Genomic DNA, 19,629 nt, shown 5'->3' with positions numbered 1-19,629 from the left:
TCTTGGATCATATGGTAGCTCTATTTTTAATTTTTCAAGGAACCTCCATACTGTTCTCCATAGTGGCTGTAGCAGTTTACATTCCCACCTACAGGGCAGGAGGGCTATGAGTTTTTCTAATATAAAGGCACACAGGTGAAATGCCCTTATTGCACTGTACATATGCTAATCAATATGATTTATCACTAGTGATGAAAGTGAAAAAGGAGAGTGAAAAAGTTGGCTTAAAGCTCAACATTCAGAGAACTAAGATCGTGGCATCCAGTCCCATCACTTCATGGCAAATAGATGGGGAAACAGTGGAAACAGTGGCTGACTTTATTTTTCTGGGCTCCAAAATCACTGCAGATGGTGATTGCAGCCATGAAATTAAAAGACGCTTACTCCTTGGAAGAAAAGTTATGACCAACCTAGATAGCAAATTAAAAAGCAGAGACATTACTTTGTCAACAAAGGTCCACCTGGTCAAGGCTATGGTTTTTCCAGTAGTCATGTATGGATGTAAGAGTTGGACTATAAAGAAAGCTGAGCACTGAAGAACTGATGCTTTTGAACTGTGGTGTTGGAGAAGACTCTTGAGAGTCCCTTGGACTGCAAGGAGATCCAACCAGTCCATCCTAAAGGAGATCAGTCCTGGGTGTTCACTGGAAGGACTGATGTTGAAGCTGAAACTCCAATAATTAGGCCACCTGATGCGAAGAGCTGACTCATTTGAAAAGACCCTGATGCTGGGAAAGATTGAAGGGAGGAGGAGAAGGGGATGACAGAGAATGAGATGGTTGGATGGCATCACCCACTCAATGGACATGGGTTTGGGTGGACTCTGGGAGTTGGTGATGGACAGGGAAGCCTGGCATACTGTGGTTCATGGGGTTGTGAAGAGTCAGACATGACAGAGTGACTGAACTGAACTGAACTGATGTTAATCTAGATCACTTGATTAAGGTGGTGTCTGTCAAGTTTTGTCACTGTGAAATTTCTAATTTTCATACTCTATGCTTTGAAGGTGAGTCTCTTGAGTCCAATCACACCCAAGGAGAGGTGAATTACGTTCCACTTCTTGGAGAAGCAGTATCTGTTAGAATTCTTGGACTTCCTTTGTGGTCCAGTGGTTAAGAATCTGCTTGCCAATGCAGGGGACACAGGTTCAATCCCTGGTCTTGCAAGTTTCCACCTGTTGCAACTATGCCTGTGTTAGACAACTACTGATCCTGCCCTCTAGCCTTTAAGCTGCAACTACTGAAGCTCTTGTGCTCTAGAGCCTCTGCTCAGCAACAAGAGAAGCCACCACAAAGAGCCTAGACAATGCAAATAGAGCGTAGCCTCCATTTGTTGCAACTAGAGAAAAAGCCCAAGTATAGTAATAAAGACCTAGAAAAGCCAAAAATAAATACATAAAAATTAAAAAAATTCTTCCATCTCTTCTTATTCAATCATTTATTCATATAACTTTAGGTTTATGGATTATAATCCAGTACTATTGTGATATATTTTATTGCTCAAATTACTCCAGCTCTGGCCACTGGGAGTTCCTTCAGGTTGGTGGCTGTACTCTTTTGACACTATCCCTCCCCTCTTTTCTTCCTGAGGACTACCTTGTTTTCTGGCATTACAAAATCATACAAGCCCGTCTTGTATTATCCCTGCCCTAGTTCTAGAATCAGCCATTTCTCCAAGGATCTTGGTTCTTTTTCATTGGTGAATGGTATTTAGAAGCCACAGTCTGGGTGCTGGATGTACTCACTGCTATGGGAGGGAGCGGTATTTACTCGTTCTTAAAAATGTATTTTTCAAGTTCCTGGGTTCTTCCTCTAGCTCTTTTTTCCTTGCAATTTATTTTTTTTGAAAAAAATTGTCCTGTAATTTCCCACAGTTTGGATTTTATTGGTTACGTCCCTGAGTTGTTGTTCAACATTTTTCTCTGTCCCATATATGTTTCCTGTAAATTTGTAGTTGGATCTATAGGCACGAGCAGATTCTGGCTGGATTTTGGGGGCAAGACTGCCTCATGAGTGGTGGTATGGTTCTTCCATCAGGAGGTGCATAATTACTGGTTCTCTATTTTTTGGTGAGATGTCAACAGCCATGGGCAATCATTGCCCAGATCTGCTCATTCCCTCAAGGCTGCCAGACGGTGAGCTTCCACTTCAGTCATTCCTCCTTCATTCATTCGTGGGAACACACAACAATTCATTTCATTCTATTAAAAAAATATCCTCCTCATCTACTATTCTGTTACCTCATGTTGCAGTTCATATAGAAAGTGAGGCTTTTCCCCCCTTATTTAGGAGTTTTTAAAAATAAAGTGTTGGCTCCTCTGACACCCTGTCACCCCACTGATTGCCAGGGTTTGTTTGGCTGATGTGGCTGGGCTGGTGGGTGTCCTGTTCCTCCCTCACAGTTCTGTGTATGTGTTTCCTGAAGCTGCACGCTCAAGTCAGAGAGGATGACCTTCTCCCAGGATGGTTTTTCGGTTAAGGGTAAATTAGTAGCTGTGCTCTCCTACTAGAACCTCCAAACAAGTTCCTTAGTATCTTCTAATGATGACAGATCATTATGAGATCATTAAATATATTTTATGTATTTCAGTGCATTGATTTATTATCCCTTTGATGCCCTATCTGTTGCACTTTGGGCCAGTGAAAGCCTCTCAAGTCGGCTCCTGACACAATACTAGTAGTCTTTGGCAGTTTCTTCCAATACGGTGTCGAGTAAGCAGGCAGGAGGCAGACATCCTCTGCAGCTCCCAGGTCTTGTGGGAACACCTCTGTTTAGTTTCGCCCTTAGAGAGGATACCACGCCTTCCAGGTTTCTGGTGAGGGCCTTGAGAGTCACCAAGAGAGGGATGACACAGACGGAATTGGTGGCGATGGTGGGGAGACGATGAGCTCGACTTTTAACTTTGTTATGGGCTAAATTTCAACACCCCCCTGCTCCTCCTGCCAATTCCTTTGTCCTAACCCCCCAGTACCTCATATTGTGACTGTATTTGGAGACAGTGCCCTTGAAGAGGTCCTTGCCTTGCTCAGTCACTTCAGTCGTGTCTGAAGTGACCGCATGGACCACAGCCTGCCAGGCTCCCCTGTCCATGGGATTCTCCAGGCAAGAATACTGGAGTGGGTTGCCATTTCCTTCTCCAGTGATAAAGTATGAAGTGAGTGAAGTGAAGTTGCTCAGTCATGTCCAACTCTTTGCAAGCCCATGGACTACCACGGCCTACCAGGCTCTTCTGTCATGGGATTTTCCAGGCAAGAGTACTGGAGTGGGCCGCCATTTCCTTCTCTATTTGAAGAGGTAATTAAGGTAAAATATGGTTATATTAATGGGCCTTAATCCAGTAGGATGAAGCACAAGCTGGAATCAAGATTGCCGGGAGAAATATCAATAACCTCAGATATGCAGATGACACCACGCTTATGGCAGAAAGCAAAGAGGGACTAAAGAGTCTCTTGATGAAAATGAAAGAGGAGAGTAAAAAAAATGGCTTAAAACTCAACATTCAAAAAACTAAGACCATGGCATCCAGTCCCATCACTTCATGGCAGATAGATGGGGAAACAATGGAAACAGTGACAAACTTTATTTTCTTGGGCTCCAAAATCACTGCAGATGGTGACTGCAGCCATGAAATTAAAAGGTGCTTGCTCCATGGAAGAAAAGCTATGACCAGCCTAGACAGCATATTAAAATGCAGAAACATTACTTTGCTGACAAAGGTCCGTCTAGTCAAAGCTATGGTTTTTCCAGTAGTCATGTATGGATGTGAGAGTTGGATTGTAAAGAAGGCTGTGGTGCTGGTGAAGACTGTTGAGAGTCTCCCGGACTGCAAGGAGGTCAAATCAATCAATCCTAAAGGATCAGTCCTGAATATTCATTGGAAGTTGAAGTTGCATATTCAATATTCATTCAAGTTGAATATTCACGCTGAAGTTGAAGCTCCAATAGTTTGGCCTCCTGATGTGAAGAACTGACTCAATGGAAAAGACCCTGATGCTGGGAAAGATTGAAGGCAGGAGAAGGGGACGACAGAGGATGAGATGGTCACCAACTTGATGGACATGAGTTTAAGCAAGCTCTGAGAGTTGGTGATGGACAGGGAAGCCTGGTGTGCCAATAAATGGGGTCGCAAAGAGTCAGCCATGACTGAGCGGCTGAACTGAACTGAATCCAGCAGGACTGGTATCCTTTATAAGAACAGAAGATTAGGACAGGGACAACACCTAGGCCAGGGGAAATCCATGTGAGGAGGAAGCAAGAAGACCACCGCCAGCAAGCCAAGGAGCAAGGCCTCAGAAGAAACCAAATTTGCCAACAACTTGACCTTGGACTTCTAGCTTCCAGAACTGACGGAGAAAAATCAATTTGTGTTGTTTAAACCACCCAGGCTGTGGTATTTTGTTATGACAGCCCTAGAAAATGAATACAAACTTGTTGAGTGAGAGGTATTTGGGGGATGTTTCGCAGCATCCACAAGGGTGGGCTCAGGGCTCAGGAAAGAGGACTGGCGTGGAAGCAGAAATATGGGAGCTGGGGACAAATACAGGGTGGATAAAGCCATGTGGGGGGAAGTGAATCTCCAGGGAGAGCCTGAGGAGTGGAAAGAGAAGAGAGCTGGGAAATAAACCCACGTTAAGAAATGAGGGAAAGGGATGTCCCTGGTGGTCCAGCAGTTATGAATCCCCTTGGTGATCTGGGGTTGAGAATCCGCTGGCCTACAGGGGACGTGGGTTTGGTCCCTGGACAGGGAACTAAGATCCTGCATGCTGTGAGGCAGCTAAGCCCGTGTGCCACAGCCATTGAGCCTGAGCTCTAGAGTCCATGAGCTGCACCTACTGAAGCCTGTGTTCCCTAGAACTCATGCGCCACAACAAGAGAAGCCACCACAAGGAGAAACCTGCGCGCCGTTCCTGGAGAGTAGCCCCTGCTCGCCCCAGCTACAGAAAAGCCCTCATGGCAACGAAAGCTCAGTGAAGCCAGAAATAAATAAATAAAAAGAAGCGGAGGGAGGAAGAGAAGTCCCTGCAGTAGCCCTAGAGGTGAGTGGAGGGGGAGGCAGGAGCAAAAGCCCAGAAACAGGCCCAGAGGCAGAAAGCGGGGTTAGGGAGCTGGAGGCCTGAACGGTTAACTACTGAATGCCAGAGAGGTCGAGTAACAAAAGGGCTGGAGGAGAGTCCTGAGATGCTGCCATCGTAGACGGGGTGGGAGCCTGGAGAGCCAGGCTGCTGCGGTTCAGGGTAGGAAGGGGGAAGACGGAGATTAAGGTAAATCATCTTCCGGAAGCCTGACAGAAAGGACGTGGTACAGACTGATGGAGGGATGTGTTGTTTCCTCTTGTGTTTCTTAGCAGTGACTTGAGCATGTGTTACATGATGAGATGAAGAAGCCAGTGGATAGGAAATAAGCAAATGAAGAGATGGACCCCTGGACTATTCCTAGGCAGAAAGAGGAGCATTAAGCACACAGGAACACCCATTCCTCTGAGAAAGGAGAATGCAGGTGGTGACAGGTTTGGAGGTTTGGGGTTGGAATCTGGGGATGAATATTCATGCACATTTTTTATGTAGGATGTATGTTTTCACTTCTCTTGGGCATATTTCTAGGAGTGAAATTGCTAGGTGATATGGTAGCTCCCATGTTTAACAATTTAACTGCCAAACTGTTTTCCAAAGCAGCTGTACCGTTTAATACTCCCACCAGCAATGTATGAGGGTTCCAGGGTCTCCACATCCTGACAACGCTCGTTATCATCTGTCTTTTTTAAATAGACCCATTCTAGAGGGAGTGAAGTGGTACTTCATTGTGGGTTTTTTAAGCTTCGAGAGGACCTATAGTTTAATTAATTTTTGGCTGTGCTGGGTCTTCAGTGCTGCGCACGGGCTGTCTCTAGCTGCGGTGTTGGCTTATTGCAGTGGCTGTTCTTGCTGTAGGGCACAGGGTCTAGGGTGTGGGAGCCTCAGTAACTGTGGCATGTGGGCTCAGGAGTGGCGGCTCACAGGCTCTGCGGCACAGCCTCAATAGTTGTGGCACACGGGCTTAGTTCTCCTGAGTCATGTGGAATCTTCCCCCTCCAGGGATTGAACCTGTGTCTCCTGCTTTGGCAGGCAGATTCTTAACCACTGGACCACCAAGGAAACTTTTCATTGTGGCTTTGATTTATATCTCCTTAATGGCTAATATTTTGATATCTTTTCACATATGTATCGGCTATTTGCAAATCTTCTTTAGGAATATATCTATTCAAATCATTTGCCCATTTTAAAACTGGGTTATTTGTCTTTATTGTTGAACTGTAAGAGTTCTTTAAATATTCTGTACGGGTGTGCATGCTAAGTCATTTTAGTCGTGTCCGACTCCATATGACGCTATGGACTGCAACCCACTACGCTCCTCTATCCACGGGATTCTCCAGGCAAGAATACTGGAGTGTGGGGCTTCCCTGGTGGCTCAGTGGTGGAGAAACCACCTTCCAATGCAGGGGGACAAGGGTTCAATCCCTGGTCCGAAAAGATCCCACATGCTGCAGAGCAGCTAAGCCCATGAGCCACAACTACTGAGCCTGCACTCTAGAGCCCAGGAGCCTCAGAGTCTGTGCTCTGCAACAGAAGCCACGAGAAGCTTCTCATCACCATGAGAAGCCTACACATCACAACCAGAAAGTGACCCCCTGTTGACCACAACTACAGAAAAGCTCCTAGAGCAATGAAGACCCAGCACAGCCAAGTAAATAAACAAACTTTTATATATATATATATATATATATATATATATATATATATATAAAAGAATATTGGAGTGGGTTGCCGTTTCCTTCTCCAAAATATTCTGGATACTAGTACCTTATCATATATTATGATTTAAAAATATCTTCTCTCAACCCATTCGTTGTCCTTTTACTTTCTTGATGATCTTCAAAGGACGAGAGTTTTTAATTTTGATGAAGTGTAGTTTATCTGTTTTTTCCTTTGGTTGGTTGTGCTTTTGGTGTTGTATCTAAGAAAGCCTTGCCTAACCCAAGGTCATGAATATTTACTTCTACGTTTTCTTCTAAAAGTTTTATAGGTTTAGTGCTTAGATTTAGATCTATTTTAGGTTAACTTCTGTGTATGGTGTAGGGAAGGGGTCCAACTTAATTCTTTTGCATGCAAATATCCAGCTGTCCTAACACCATTTGTTGAAAAGACTATTCTTTCTCCATGAAATGGTCTTGGAATCTTTACTGAAAAATCAGTCGGCCATGAATGTAAGGGTGTATTTTTGGAATCTCAATTCTATTCCACTGATCTATGTCTATCCTTATGCCAGTATCTTATTGTCTTGATTTGTAGTAAGTTTTGAAATCGGGACATGTTAGTCCTCCAACTTTGTTTTTTGTTTCCAAGATTTGTTTAGCTATTCTGGGTCCTTTGCATTTCCATATGATTTCCTGGATCAGTTTGTCAATTTCTGCAAAAAACAGCAGCTGGGATATTGATGAGGAATGTGTTGAATCTGCAGACCAATTTGGGGTGTACTGGCATCTTAACAATATTAAGTCTTTCAACTTATGAACAGGAGATGTCTTTTAATTAGGTCTTTGTTAATTTCTTTCAGTGATGTTTTGTAGTTTACAGTGTGCAACTCTTACACTTCTTTTGTTATGTCCTATTTGTTTCTAAGCATTTTATTCTTTTTGGTACTCATAAATGGAATTATTTTAATTTTATTTAAAAACTTTCATTGCTAGTATGTAGAAACAGTTGATTTTAATATATTGATCTTGTATCCTGTACCCATTTATTAGTTCTAATTGTTTCTTATGATTTTCTGTTTACAAGGTCATCTAATCTGTAAATAGATAGTTTTACTCTTCCTTTCCAATCTAGCTTTATTTTGTTTTCTTGCCTAATTGCCCTAGCTAGAACCTCCAGCACAATGTTAAATAGAAGTCAGGAGTATGGCTATTGTTTGAAAAGATGTCAGTTTTTCTCATAACAATTTCTCTTATAATTCCAAAAAGAATTAGAGCTCATGGGGATGAATACACAGGTGAGAGCAGTTATAAAAAGAGAAACGAGTGAAGATTTCCCCTTCTGCTGTAGTAAAGCATTTAAAAGACAACAATAATCAACAATAATCAAAATGGAATAGCACTGACAGAAAGATACAAATCTCAGTGGATTCGAGTAAAAAGTTCAGACTCTGTATATATAAGAGCAAGAAAACCAATGGCAAAGGGACAGGGTTTTTTAGTAAGTATTGGGAAACTTGGATAGCTGCTGGGGAAGACAGAGTTACATTTTCACCTCAAATCATTCATCAAAATAGTTTCTAGAAGAAATTAAAGAGAATGAAGGAACAAAGAAAAAGCCAAACAATTTAAAAACTAGAAAAAATATGAATGGATATTATTGGACCTGTGAGTGTGATAAAACATAAGCTTGAAATATTAGAAGAAATTCAAGGATTTGACTCCATAACATATGTCAAAACATATTTGCAATAAATAAAAAAGGCAAAGTATTGTTATGCCTAACATAGACAGGGTTAATATAAATTAGTAAGTTAAGGCTTCAAAGAAAAATGGGCATAGAAAAGAGACAATTCAAAAATAAACTTAATAAAAGGGGAAATACAGATGAGTAATAACTGAAAAAAATGTTCAATCTCACTGGCAATCAAAGAACTGCAAAGGGAACAACAAGAAGGTACTACCTTCAGCTTTCAGCAAAGATTTCTAAGGTGTTACTCATCACTGCTTAGGGTATTTTGAGCTAGCTCTAATACTAATCTTATTAATTATTAGATATATTATTAGGCCCATTTTATAATGTGGAGACTGAGATTCTGGGGCTCAGTATTTTGCCCAAGCTTATACCACTAGTAAGTGGTGGCACCAGGATTTAAACCCAGGCTGGGTGACTCTATTATAGTAAAGTGAAAGCGAAGTTGCTCAGTCGTGTCCGACTCTTTGTGACCCCATGGACTGTAGCCTACCAGGCTCCTCCGTCTATAGGATTTTCCAGGCAAGAATACTGGAGTGGGTTGCCATTTCCTTCTCCAGATCTTCCCCACCCAGGGATCAAACCTGGGTCACCTGCATTGTAGACAGATGCTTTACCGTCTGAGCCACCAGGGAAGTCAATTATAGTAAAGGCCCTTCAAAATGTGGGAGGGAGAGGTGAAGGACAGGGGGAAATGTAGCTTGCAGAGCCGGGGAAATGCATTTTATAGTGCCTGCACGGAAGGGTTATGATATTGCCCAGGGAAGCAATGAGTGGAAATTACATAAAAGGACCACTGTTTCAAAGCAAGAACTGTCCTGAATGCACTAGAGAGGCCCAGGAAGGCAGAGAACACACCCAACCCTGGGGAAGAAGAGGAAGCAGGAGGGGTCTCTCTTTAACCCTCACATCAGACTGCAGTGGGTGGTCTCATCTCCTAGAGCAGAAAACACCTCTAGGTGGCCAAGACCTCAATGTTTTCAGAGCTTCTGCTCTTTTCTCAACTGCAAACAGCTAATAGAGCCCACCCTTTCTCTTAGGGCCAAGTGGCCTGCAGTGGAGACCTTCCTGACTTCACTGCCCTCTTGCAGCTGCAATCCCAGGCTAGCAGGAAGCCTGAGCTTGCCAAATTATGAGGGCCAGGGCAGGAGGAAGGAGGGAGTAGCCCATCTTTGTTCTCTTTTGCCCTTTCCTGGAGCCGTACTACTCCATGGGGGATGGGGAGGGAAGTGGGCGGACGGAGCCAGTCCTGTCATGTTGGAGAGCTAAGAAAACACATTAAACAGAGCCATTAAAGGGCAATGACAAGCATATGCTAGTCATGGCTCGGCAAAGATACCTTCATTTGCAAAGCCCCCAGGGAGTTTATTCTTAAAGTGGGGCTTCATCCTGACTTTTAACCTCAGGCAAGCCTGTTTAACCTTTTTTTATATCTCAATTTCTTCATCTGTAAAATGGGTATGACAACACTTCCTGCTTTATTGACTTCAAATGATGTAGTAGGCTTAGATGACCAACAAACTAAGCCAGTGTAAGGGCAGAGTAACACAGGCAGTAGAGTCACTTGGACCTGAGCCCAAGTCCAGTCTGCAATTTTCTGGTTACAAACTTTAGCTTCCTCACCCATGAAGATGAAGTAGCAATTTGTTGTTGCTGTTTAGTCCCCAGGTCGTATCCAACTCTTTGCAACCCCATGGGTTGTAGCCCGCCATTCTCCTCTGTCCATGGGATTTCCTAGGCAAGAATAGTGGAGTAGGTTGCCACGATCTTCTCCAGGGGATTTTCCCAACCCAGGGACTGAACCCACATCTCCTGAATTGTAGTTGGAGTCTTTGCTGCTGAACCACCCAGGAAGCCCAAAGGTAGCAATAGCATTTGCTTTAAAGGGTTGTCTTCAAAGGTAAATGAAAAAGTATACATAAAGCAAATGGGAGAACAAGGACTCAAGAGCACCCAGGTTTAACCATTACACTATAATTCCCTCACAACCGAATGCATATAAAACAACAACATACACTGTAAAGACTGGAAAGAAATTCAACAAGTTGTTAACAGTGCTTATTTCTGAACAGTGAGATCCTAATCTATTTTTTATTTCCTTCTTTATATTTTTCTGTATTTTCCAAATAAATTTTATAATCAGAAAGAAGCTATATATGATGTTCAGATGCTTTGAGATCATTTGTGATGGTCTCTATCATGTAATCTCAGCAACTGCTTAAAGTAGGAATCATTATCCCCATTTTGTAGATCAGGAAACAAGGCTGAGAGAGGTTAGAGAGCTGGCTTAACCTTCAGGTCTTACTGTTGTTAAGTGGCAGAGAGCCACGATCCATAGGCAGAGGTGGCTGTCTCCAAAGCTAGGTGCTGTCCACAGGGATGCTGGGCTGCAGGGCTCAGCAGAGTATACTCCTTCACCCCATTTTGATCATAGGTGAGGTGGAAGGATTGAGCCCTGGTGCACAATACGCTTCCATGGGTCTCATGTACCTGGTATACCACCATATTCCTGGTAGAGGACATAGCCTGGAAAAGTGGGGATTCTGGCATCCTTCTTTCACAGCATAAAACATCAAGAAGTACTGTGGAGTCTCCCCAAGAAGACATCAAGGTTTCCACTATCAAATGCAGGAGACCTGGGTTCGATCACTGGGTTGGGAAGATCCCTTGGAGAAGGAAACGGCAACCCACTCCAGTATTCTTGCCTGGAGAATTCCATGGATGGAGGAGCCTGGTGGGCTACAGTCCATTAGGTCGCAAAGAGTCGGACATGACTGAGCGACTTTCACTTCACTTCACTATCAAAGTATCCAATAGAGGAGCAACAACAACAGCAAAAGCATAACTACAACACATAAGACTGAGAGAGAAAAGTGGGCAGGAGCTAAATCATTATCTGTCCTAGCAGGAAGACAATAGATAGTGACCAGTCCTGATAAATCTAGATGTAACTATGTAAGCACGTAGAGATGGGGAGGTAACCACCAAGCCCAAAGTTAACCCTGGAATGAGGGGTGGGAAGGAAATTTTTTGCTTTTCATCATAAGCATTTCTGTCCTATTTGATTTTTTTTTAAAGCTCTGTGTTTCATATATATTTTTTAAAATACGGTTTTTAATACAGGCTCTGAAACTAAAACAACAATAACGACTTTGGAGTCATCTGTGCGGATTCATATCCCACTTTCTCCAGTTATGAATCATGGCAGGTTAACCTCTCTAAGCTGCAATTTTATCTTCCTGAAAATAAGGATTAAAAACCATACTCACCCCACAGGGCTGCTTTGGGGACAAAATGAGGTAACGTATGTAAAACATAGGGGCCAGCACTGGCCGAAATTCAGCATCTGCAATTATTAACCACTGTTGTCATTATCAATAATAAACCCAACCATGCAAGTAATACCAAGGGTTTTGCACAGAGTAGGAACTTAATGGATATAAGGAATTGTTTAAAACCTCAACCAGAGCCTATAATTTTCCCCAACTCGGGACGCATGAGCCCCAGCGGTCCGAGTGAACACTTAAATATTGATGTGGTTACTCATTTATTCATCTCTGCTCTACGCCGCAGTGGACGCTGAGGGCGAGCTCCTTGGACTCCCTCGCCGGGTTCTTGCTGCATACTTGGTCCCTCCCGCGCGTAGAAGTGGGAGACAGCGGCAGCTCACCCGCTTTCGGGTCGCTGACCCGGAACCATCACGCGGCGTAGCGTGAATCGCCTCTGGTTTCACGCGGGGAACTTCCCCGGCAAGGGCAGGCTGGAGGAGAAACCAAGGGGGCAGCCGGGGTCCGCAAGGCTCCCACTTGCCAGCGCCAAGGGGATGGCCATCCAGGGGAGGGGTGGGGCGGAGCAGTTTTAGGGCGAGGGCTTTCCGGGCAGGGACGTCTTGAAGGAAGACTTGGGATTGGCCGGGAGGCGCGGAGCGGGCATTTCAGACCCGGCCGAGGGTGCGGCGCGGCCCCCAGACGAGGCAGGGTTTCCCGGGCGCCCCCAGTTGGGGGCGGTACCGACGCGGGAGCCCCGCCCCCTGCTCTGCGGAGGCCGCGCGCCCCGCCCACGGCCCGCGCGGCACCCGGCTGACCTCTAGCTCCCGGTTGGTCTGCGGCGGCCGGGGCGAGGGCGTGGCGGCCACCTTCCCGCCGCTCTGCCGCACTGTCGCGCGGGTCCGGGTCCCGGTCGCTAGTCGCGGGTTGCGGCCGCGGGGCGGGGCGGGAGGCGGGGCGCTGACGTCGCGGCGCGGCCGGCGGCCGGGAAGGCGGGGAGGCGGCGGCCGGCTCGGCCCAGCCCGGCCCGGCCCAACCCGCAGCTGCGGCGGCACTCCGAGCCGGCTCCTGGCCACCCTCCGCCGCTGTCCAGTTTCTTACTTGGTCCGGGTGTCTGCGGTCCTGGTTCGGCCAGGCCTCGCCCGCCGCCGCTTCCGCCACTATGGCCCTGGTGCGGGGCGCCGAGCCGGCGGCGGGGCCCTCCCGCTGGCTACCCACGCACGTCCAGGTGACGGTGCTGCGGGCCCGCGGGCTGCGGGGCAAGAGCTCCGGCGCGGGCAGCACCAGCGACGCGTACACGGTGATCCAGGTGGGCCGCGAGAAGTACAGCACGTCGGTGGTGGAGAAGACGCCGGGATGTCCCGAGTGGCGCGAGGAGTGCTCCTTCGAGCTGCCACCCGGCGCCCTGGACGGCCTGCTACGGGCGCAGGAGGCCGATGCGGGCCCGGCGCCCTGGGCCGCGGGCTCAGCCGCCGCCTGCCAGCTGGTGCTCACCACCATGCACCGTTCGCTCATCGGCGTCGACAAATTCCTGGGCCAGGCCACGGTGGCGCTGGATGAGGTCTTCGGCGCAGGCCGCGCCCAGCACACTCAGTGAGTGCGGGGCGCGGGGGAGCAGAAACGGTTAAAGGCCTCGCGGGGCGGGGCTGGGGGACGCAGGACCCCACACCTTGGCGGGGGCGGTGCGCCCTTTTGCCTGGGGTTCAAGGGCGTAAACCGACACGTTGGTTCTTCACATATAGGGTCTCCTTCCGGCCCCCAAGTATTTGGGAGGCCTGAGGGGTTGAGAATGGTGGTCTACTGTTAGGAGTAGATTGTCAAGTGAAGTTAGGAGTGGGATCCAGAGACTCCTGGGCTGTGGGAACCTCAAGAAGGAAAATCTGGGGGCCATTCCTAGGGCCTCTGGGCCTGCCCCACTTTCTTCGAAGGGGAGGGTAACTGCCTGCGGACGCCTGTTCCACACCAGGCCCGCAGGGAAGTGGAGAGGCGCTGCCTCGCCCTGTGAGAGGAGGGCAGCGATTGAACGGAGGTGCCACACCAGATCCAGAGGCTGCAGAGGGCATCTACTGCTTCCCGGCACTCGGGTGCCCTCTGCTGCTTAGGAACGCCCCAAAGCCTACTCTTCAGTGTCCCTGATCGGAGAACAGGAGGACCTCTAAGAAGGAAACGCGTTAGTTAGGCTTCAGGTGTCCTGCCTGAGGTGGAGGCAGCATGTGCTTAAGGCACAGCAGGAGATGGTCTCCCAGTCACTTATACCTAGAAAGGCCAATGAGTTACTGCTTTTTTCTTTAATCATTTATTTTGGCAGCATTTAACTTTCTCTGTGTTAAGATCAAGGCTTCAGACTTGGAGCCTCATTTCCTGTTTTGGGCTTGGGCAGGATCTGGAGGCCAGACAACCAGCCATGGGTCTCTCAGATAGTTAACTGGGGTGATGCCACCCATAGGCCCCATGACCTCTGGATGGGGAGCATAAGGGGCTGGGGGTCAGGGGTCCCATGGCTCCTGGATGAGGAGGGTAAGGGGTTGGGACAGGTGCTGGACAGGTTTGCCCAAATGAAATGGCATCCAACTGAGTCAATCTAGGAAGGCTTGCTGGAGAAGGATGAGCCTGGTACAGACCCAGATGAAAGCAGTATTTGGACAGAAAAGATCTGACCTTGAACACTTTAAAAACGTGGGTACAGAAGGCCTTCATGGCTTGTTGTGGCTTTGGTGGGAAACTAGTTAGCACAGGGCAGGTTTGGGGAGGGCTGTGACCTAGTGCCATCTCTCCCTCCCTGGCCTCGCCTTCCCTCCTGACTTGCTGTTTGGTTGCTGGCTGTGGGATCACGTGGTATAGTTTGGCCCTCCTTTTGTTTTTTTCCTCCCCTTTTCTGTCCTCTCCCCCCTGCCTGGCTCAGGGAGCCCAAGGGGGTGGGGTGGGGCAGAAAGCTCTTCTCTGGCTCTCTTAGCCCTTTCTTTTCCAGGAGAGGCTCCTGCCCCCAAATTCATTCCACCCCTTTCTTTCCTGGTCCTTCAATCTCCACCTCTCAGCTAATCTGACCAGACTGGTAGATAACACGTCCCGGGCTGGTGGGGGTGGGGTTGGGGGTGAGTACTAGAGGGGAGACTAAGAGCACAGACACAGAGTCTCTAGGCTTGTGGGGAGGGGCTTCTGTGAGGTCAGTGACTTGCAGGGGAAGGGGGTTGGGGAGGGGCTTTGATTTTTTTCAGTTCCTGCTCTTGCTTTCTTCTTGGCCTCTGGGTCTTCCTTAACTGAGCTGTCTTTCAGCCCGCATGCACCTGTTTTCAGCCAAGGACAGTCCCTCTTGGAGAACTGGACGTACCCACCCCTTGATCTCAGTGGGAGCTTTAATTTACTTTAGAGAAGTCATCTTTTCCACAGGATCTTTCCACACCCACCTGGCTGCCTTTCCTGTGATGCATTGACCTGGGTTATTTATAGAACTTGGAGGGGGCAGGAGGAGGGGGACTTACGGGCAGCAGAAATGCCTGTAAAATCAGCCCAATCTTTTAGTTTATGGGACCAGACAGCATGCCCATTGACAGAGGTGAGGGCTGCTGCTCCCGCTCTAGTTTGCACCTTTCACCTCTGGCTCTGATGGCCACTCTTCATGGCCTTTCCTGGAGCACCTTGGCGTGAACTGCTAAGACAGTGAGTCTGCACATTTTCCAGTGGGGAGAGGATTGGGGTGTGCCCTCCTCAGCTCTGGATAATGGTGGCAAAGAACTCCAGGAACCAGCTGTGGTGCTCTTAAGGAGAGCAGATGGCCCTGTGTTGCCCAGACAGCACTTGACTAGGGAAGAGCAGTCTCAAGCTTAAGAGGAGGGGCCTGTGGAGTTGCAGATTCCCTTCCCAAACCTGCCACCTTGTGGCCAGTCAAGTAAACACTGGCGCCTCAGTATTTTCATCTGTAAAATGGGCTAATTTCATATCTTGACAAGGTTGATGTAAGAGATGAAAGGAGCACCTAGTTCCTGGACATGTTTGGTGGTCAGTGAACGGCAGTGATGGTGGAGGGAGGTTTTGGTAGCCTGGTAGCTATGATCTCGGAGATGTCCCCTGTCTTAGAGGAGCCTCTCATGTGACAGGAGGAGATAATACAGAACTTAGCACCTGGGGAAGCCCCAGGACTGTGGTGGCAGGGTACTCACAGAAGTATGAGAGCTCCTGATGAAATGACCTGGCCCTTCACATCCTTCCACCATTCTCTTTGCTGCTGGAGTTTTGAGAATTGGGCTAGTCTTGGGAGCCCTTTGCAGTTCTGGAGCCACGCTCAGATCAGCCTTAGATCTCTGCAGCTGTCTTTCCTGGCAGGGCAGCAGCATACTGTTTAAGAACATGAAAACTGGGATTTCCCAGTTCTATCACTTATTAGCAGGCCAGTTACTTAACCTGTTTCTTCAATTCTGAAAAGGTCCTATGTGATAACAGTCAGAATTGTACAAATTAAATACAGTGGTGTCTCTAAAAGTCTAATTATTGTCCTAGAGACATAGCAAGCTTTCAAGATATTCTTGTTGGGTTATTCCCAGGGCCCTCCTTATGTGCTGGTAATGATGATGAGGGCGAGGGTACTAGGTACCTCAATAGTCCCCGAAGCTGCTTTGTCAGTGGGTTGCTATTTGAGGTGAGGGATTTCACCGGACGCTTCCAATTGATTAAAAAGAAAATTGTCGAAACAACATTTAATGGGATACACAAGGAAACTAACTATAACCCTCTCCCTTCAATGAAACCATTCATGGATCACCGTGGCTCTGAAAATCCCAAGAGATACTTCTTTCTTTGGCCACTCCGAGCAGCTTGCAGGATCTGAGTTCTCCAACAAGGGATCGAACCCAGGCCCCTGCAGTGAAAAGCACCAAGTCCTAACCACTGGACTTGCAGGAAGTTCCCTCTTTAGCTTCTTTAGATGTGTGCTTTCTGGTTTGTACCTCAGTGCCATCCATAGTACTCCCCAGTGGGTACTTGTATGGAGAAAAATGGTCCCTTCCTTAAAAGAACCCCCTTCCTGGGCCTGTTGGACAGAGGGTTACAGTCTGGCTCCTTGGAAAGGCCACGTCTGTGGCTTCGATTTGGGTTAAATGGGACCATGGACAGGCTGCAGCTGTTGCCCTCTAAGTGGCTCGATCAGCCCTGGTCAGACCTGTCTCGTTGGTTTTATGAGGGCCTCCGGGGGGCCTGTGCTGCGGAGGACTTAGGTTGGAGACCTGAGCCTTCTGCCTGGGTGGCGGTGGTGCCCTGAGACCTCCTTGAGGAGGGTCTGGGGCCCTGGGAGAGGCACCTGAAGCCAGTGTAGCCGGCTGGTCTAAGGTGGCATGGTCTTTGAGGGCTCCCACCTGCCCCCTAGCCTCCAGATGGACTGCGTGTTCCTCTTGCAGACAGATGGTGCGTGACCCACAGCCTCGTCCCTGCTGGTTTCCAGCTGTGACTGCTCCTCAGGAAGCAGCTGAGGCCATGAGGGTCCTTGGCTCTAGCTGCTGCTCCAGCCTCGGACCTGGCCGCTGGGGAAGTCTGCTTGGCTGCTGGGAAGGGCGTGGCTGTTCTTAAAAGCAGTAGTTAGGGCTTGGGGAGGCTGCATTCCCTGAGTTATGGGGCAGTTTTTATTTGGGGTTGCTTGAGCAGCAGCGTCTGGGGGTGTGGGGAGGGGTAGGAAGTGACTCCCCCGTCAGACTGGCAAGCACAGCAGCTTTCCCTTCCCTCCACAGCTGGCCCTGTTTTCCCCTCCCTGCTGGCAGCTGGGGACAGACGCAACTCAGCAGAGCTCCATGCGGGTGACCTTGAGGGCTGTCCCTTTCTTCTGATGGGGCTGCCTGCTCTCTTTATTGCTGCCACCCTGGTGCTGTGACACGCTCGCCAGCCACAGCGACACTAAAAGGCTTATCTGGCCTCGTGCAGGTGTTTCCCCTGCCATTCCCACCCTGCGCAGGGACAAGATTAATACAATGACAGGAGCTCTGTGTGTTCTCTGGGAGTCTGTACCTTATTTTTTTCCTGCTCAGGGCCGTCTTCTGCAAACTGGTGCGGTCGTGAAGAAGCCTTGCCCTTCCTCATGGCCAAGTAATAGGGATCAGTCCAGGGAGTGGGTCATTTCTGCAGCTGGCAGTTCTGTCAAGGAGGAGTCTGATGGCTTTGTTCTGACTGAGCTGGCCTGTGGGGCTGGGCCCAGGTCTCCTTAGTGAGCATAATAAGCTAGTTTAGCTCCCAGGAGATAGTGCTGGTGGTGTGGGGGAGGGGGGGTGTTGTCAGGGGCCACCTTGACCTTCAGTTGACCCCAGGGGTGGGAAATGGAAGCACTGACCTCGACTGACCACTGACCGTGGAATTCTAATGTCAGAGCTGTCAGAGTGCTTAGAGGTGTGGAAATGGAGGCTGGGAGGGCGAGTGGCAGGCTCAGGTATGTAGCAATTAGGGAGGGTGGGGCTCTGTGGTTTCTCTTAGGCCCTGGCAGCCTGCGGGGCTGAAGGACTGGGGGCAAAGAAGAGATGGCACTTGGGGCCCTGAGTGCATCCCAAGGTTTCTGTGGAAGTGCCAGAGCGCTTTTAGGGAGATGGGGACATTTCCACTGGGTTAGGGAAGGGGGCCTTGGGACTTCTCCGAGACGCTGAGGAACAGTCTAATCCACAGGCCTTTCTCTGAAACGCTGAGGAACAGTCTAATCCACAGGCCTTTCTGCCTGGGCAGAGGCCAGGGGAGGCCACTGGTTGGGCGGGGAGTTGAAAGGAGGGGAGCACATGACCCCAGCCTGCATGTTCAGAGGGTGCAGTCTTATTAGGAGGATAGACCCTCATTTGGAGGAAGGGCCATGGCCAGGTGCTGTATTTTGGGGCCTAGCCAGGAAACACTGGAGATTTCAGAGCAGACAGAAGTCCTGGGCTCAGCTGTAGTCAGAGACGGCCTCCTGGAGGAGGAGGTACCCCAGACCTGTCAGGCTGGCCATCAGGGATCCCGTTTGCCACCCAGCTTGCTCTGAGTTCCCATACAGACCGCATGTAGCACTTGTTTTTGGAGAACTGTCATTGCCTCATTTGTCTAGTGTATCATTGATTATGTCCTGCTTAGGTGCTGACGCTGTCCTGAGGATTTGTCTTCCGTCAGCTTATAACAACCTCTTGAGGTGTAGGTACTGTTGCTGTGTTTAACAAGTGAGGAAACTGAGACACAGAGAGGTGAAGTGACTTTCGTAAAGGTACACAGTACATGGCTGTCAGGCTTGTACCCAGACAGTCTGGCTCCAGATTCTGTGCTCTTCAGCACCATGCTGCACCATCCGTCTGAGTCTTCCCTCCTGTCTCCCAGCATTCAGCTTGGCACGGAACCCGGTGTTCAGCAGCTGCCCTCCTTGGGGTTCATCTCTCCTCCCCAAAGTCCATCTCTGTGGTCAGGCTTGGAGGCTCTGGAAGCATGACCTGCTTCTCCTGTGAGAAGCCTCGACTGGCTGGGATAAGTGCGTTTAGTCTGCAGCTCCGTGTCTAGTCATAGCTTTCTCAGGAGATGGGGGTGTTGCCTGGTCGTTTGGGGAAGAGGGTATCACTGCCACTACACTGTCTCACAGGAGTTAGGGAGGGGCTGGAAAGCTCTGCCTTGGCCCCAGACATCCCCAGCCCCCACCCCAGGGAGATTTGCTCTCGTTGACTTGTGCAGCATAGCTGGGCTTGGGATATCATCACCAGATACAAGACTTCCTGACCTTTCCCAAAAAATGACATGCTTGTTTTACTGTGATGGAACCCTCCGAGCCATCTAGTTCCTCTTCCTACAGTCATGCGGCGGTTTGCTTTTTTCTTTCTTTGTTTTGTTCAACATCTGGTAAGTAATTACTGGGCAACCACTGTGCCAAGGTTAGGGCTTTGGAGGAAACATGAGAAAGAAAATTT

The 19,629-nt window shown here is 48.5% G+C and overlaps 1 protein-coding gene across 4 annotated transcripts in view; it reads left to right on the top strand.

The window, feature by feature from the left end:
• Positions 1-12,584: 12,584 nt before the first annotated feature.
• RAB11FIP5 (RAB11 family interacting protein 5) overlaps positions 12,585-19,629 on the top strand; it is a 45,176-nt gene continuing 38,131 nt past the window's right edge. The window contains exon 1 of one of the 4 annotated variants that reach the window (XM_069583698.1): positions 12,585-13,339. In XM_069583698.1, the coding sequence (XP_069439799.1) occupies positions 12,909-13,339 (431 nt within the window). In that variant the 5' untranslated portion in view covers positions 12,585-12,908. The remainder of the gene's footprint in view (positions 13,340-19,629) is intronic. The other 3 variants (XM_069583696.1, XM_069583695.1, XM_069583697.1) reach the window with 3 other exon arrangements.

The sequence above is a fragment of the Ovis canadensis genome, chromosome 3 (genome assembly GCF_042477335.2).
Source record: "Ovis canadensis isolate MfBH-ARS-UI-01 breed Bighorn chromosome 3, ARS-UI_OviCan_v2, whole genome shotgun sequence".
NCBI lineage: Eukaryota > Metazoa > Chordata > Mammalia > Artiodactyla > Bovidae > Ovis > Ovis canadensis.
This window is presented reverse-complemented; position numbering and strand designations above follow the sequence as displayed.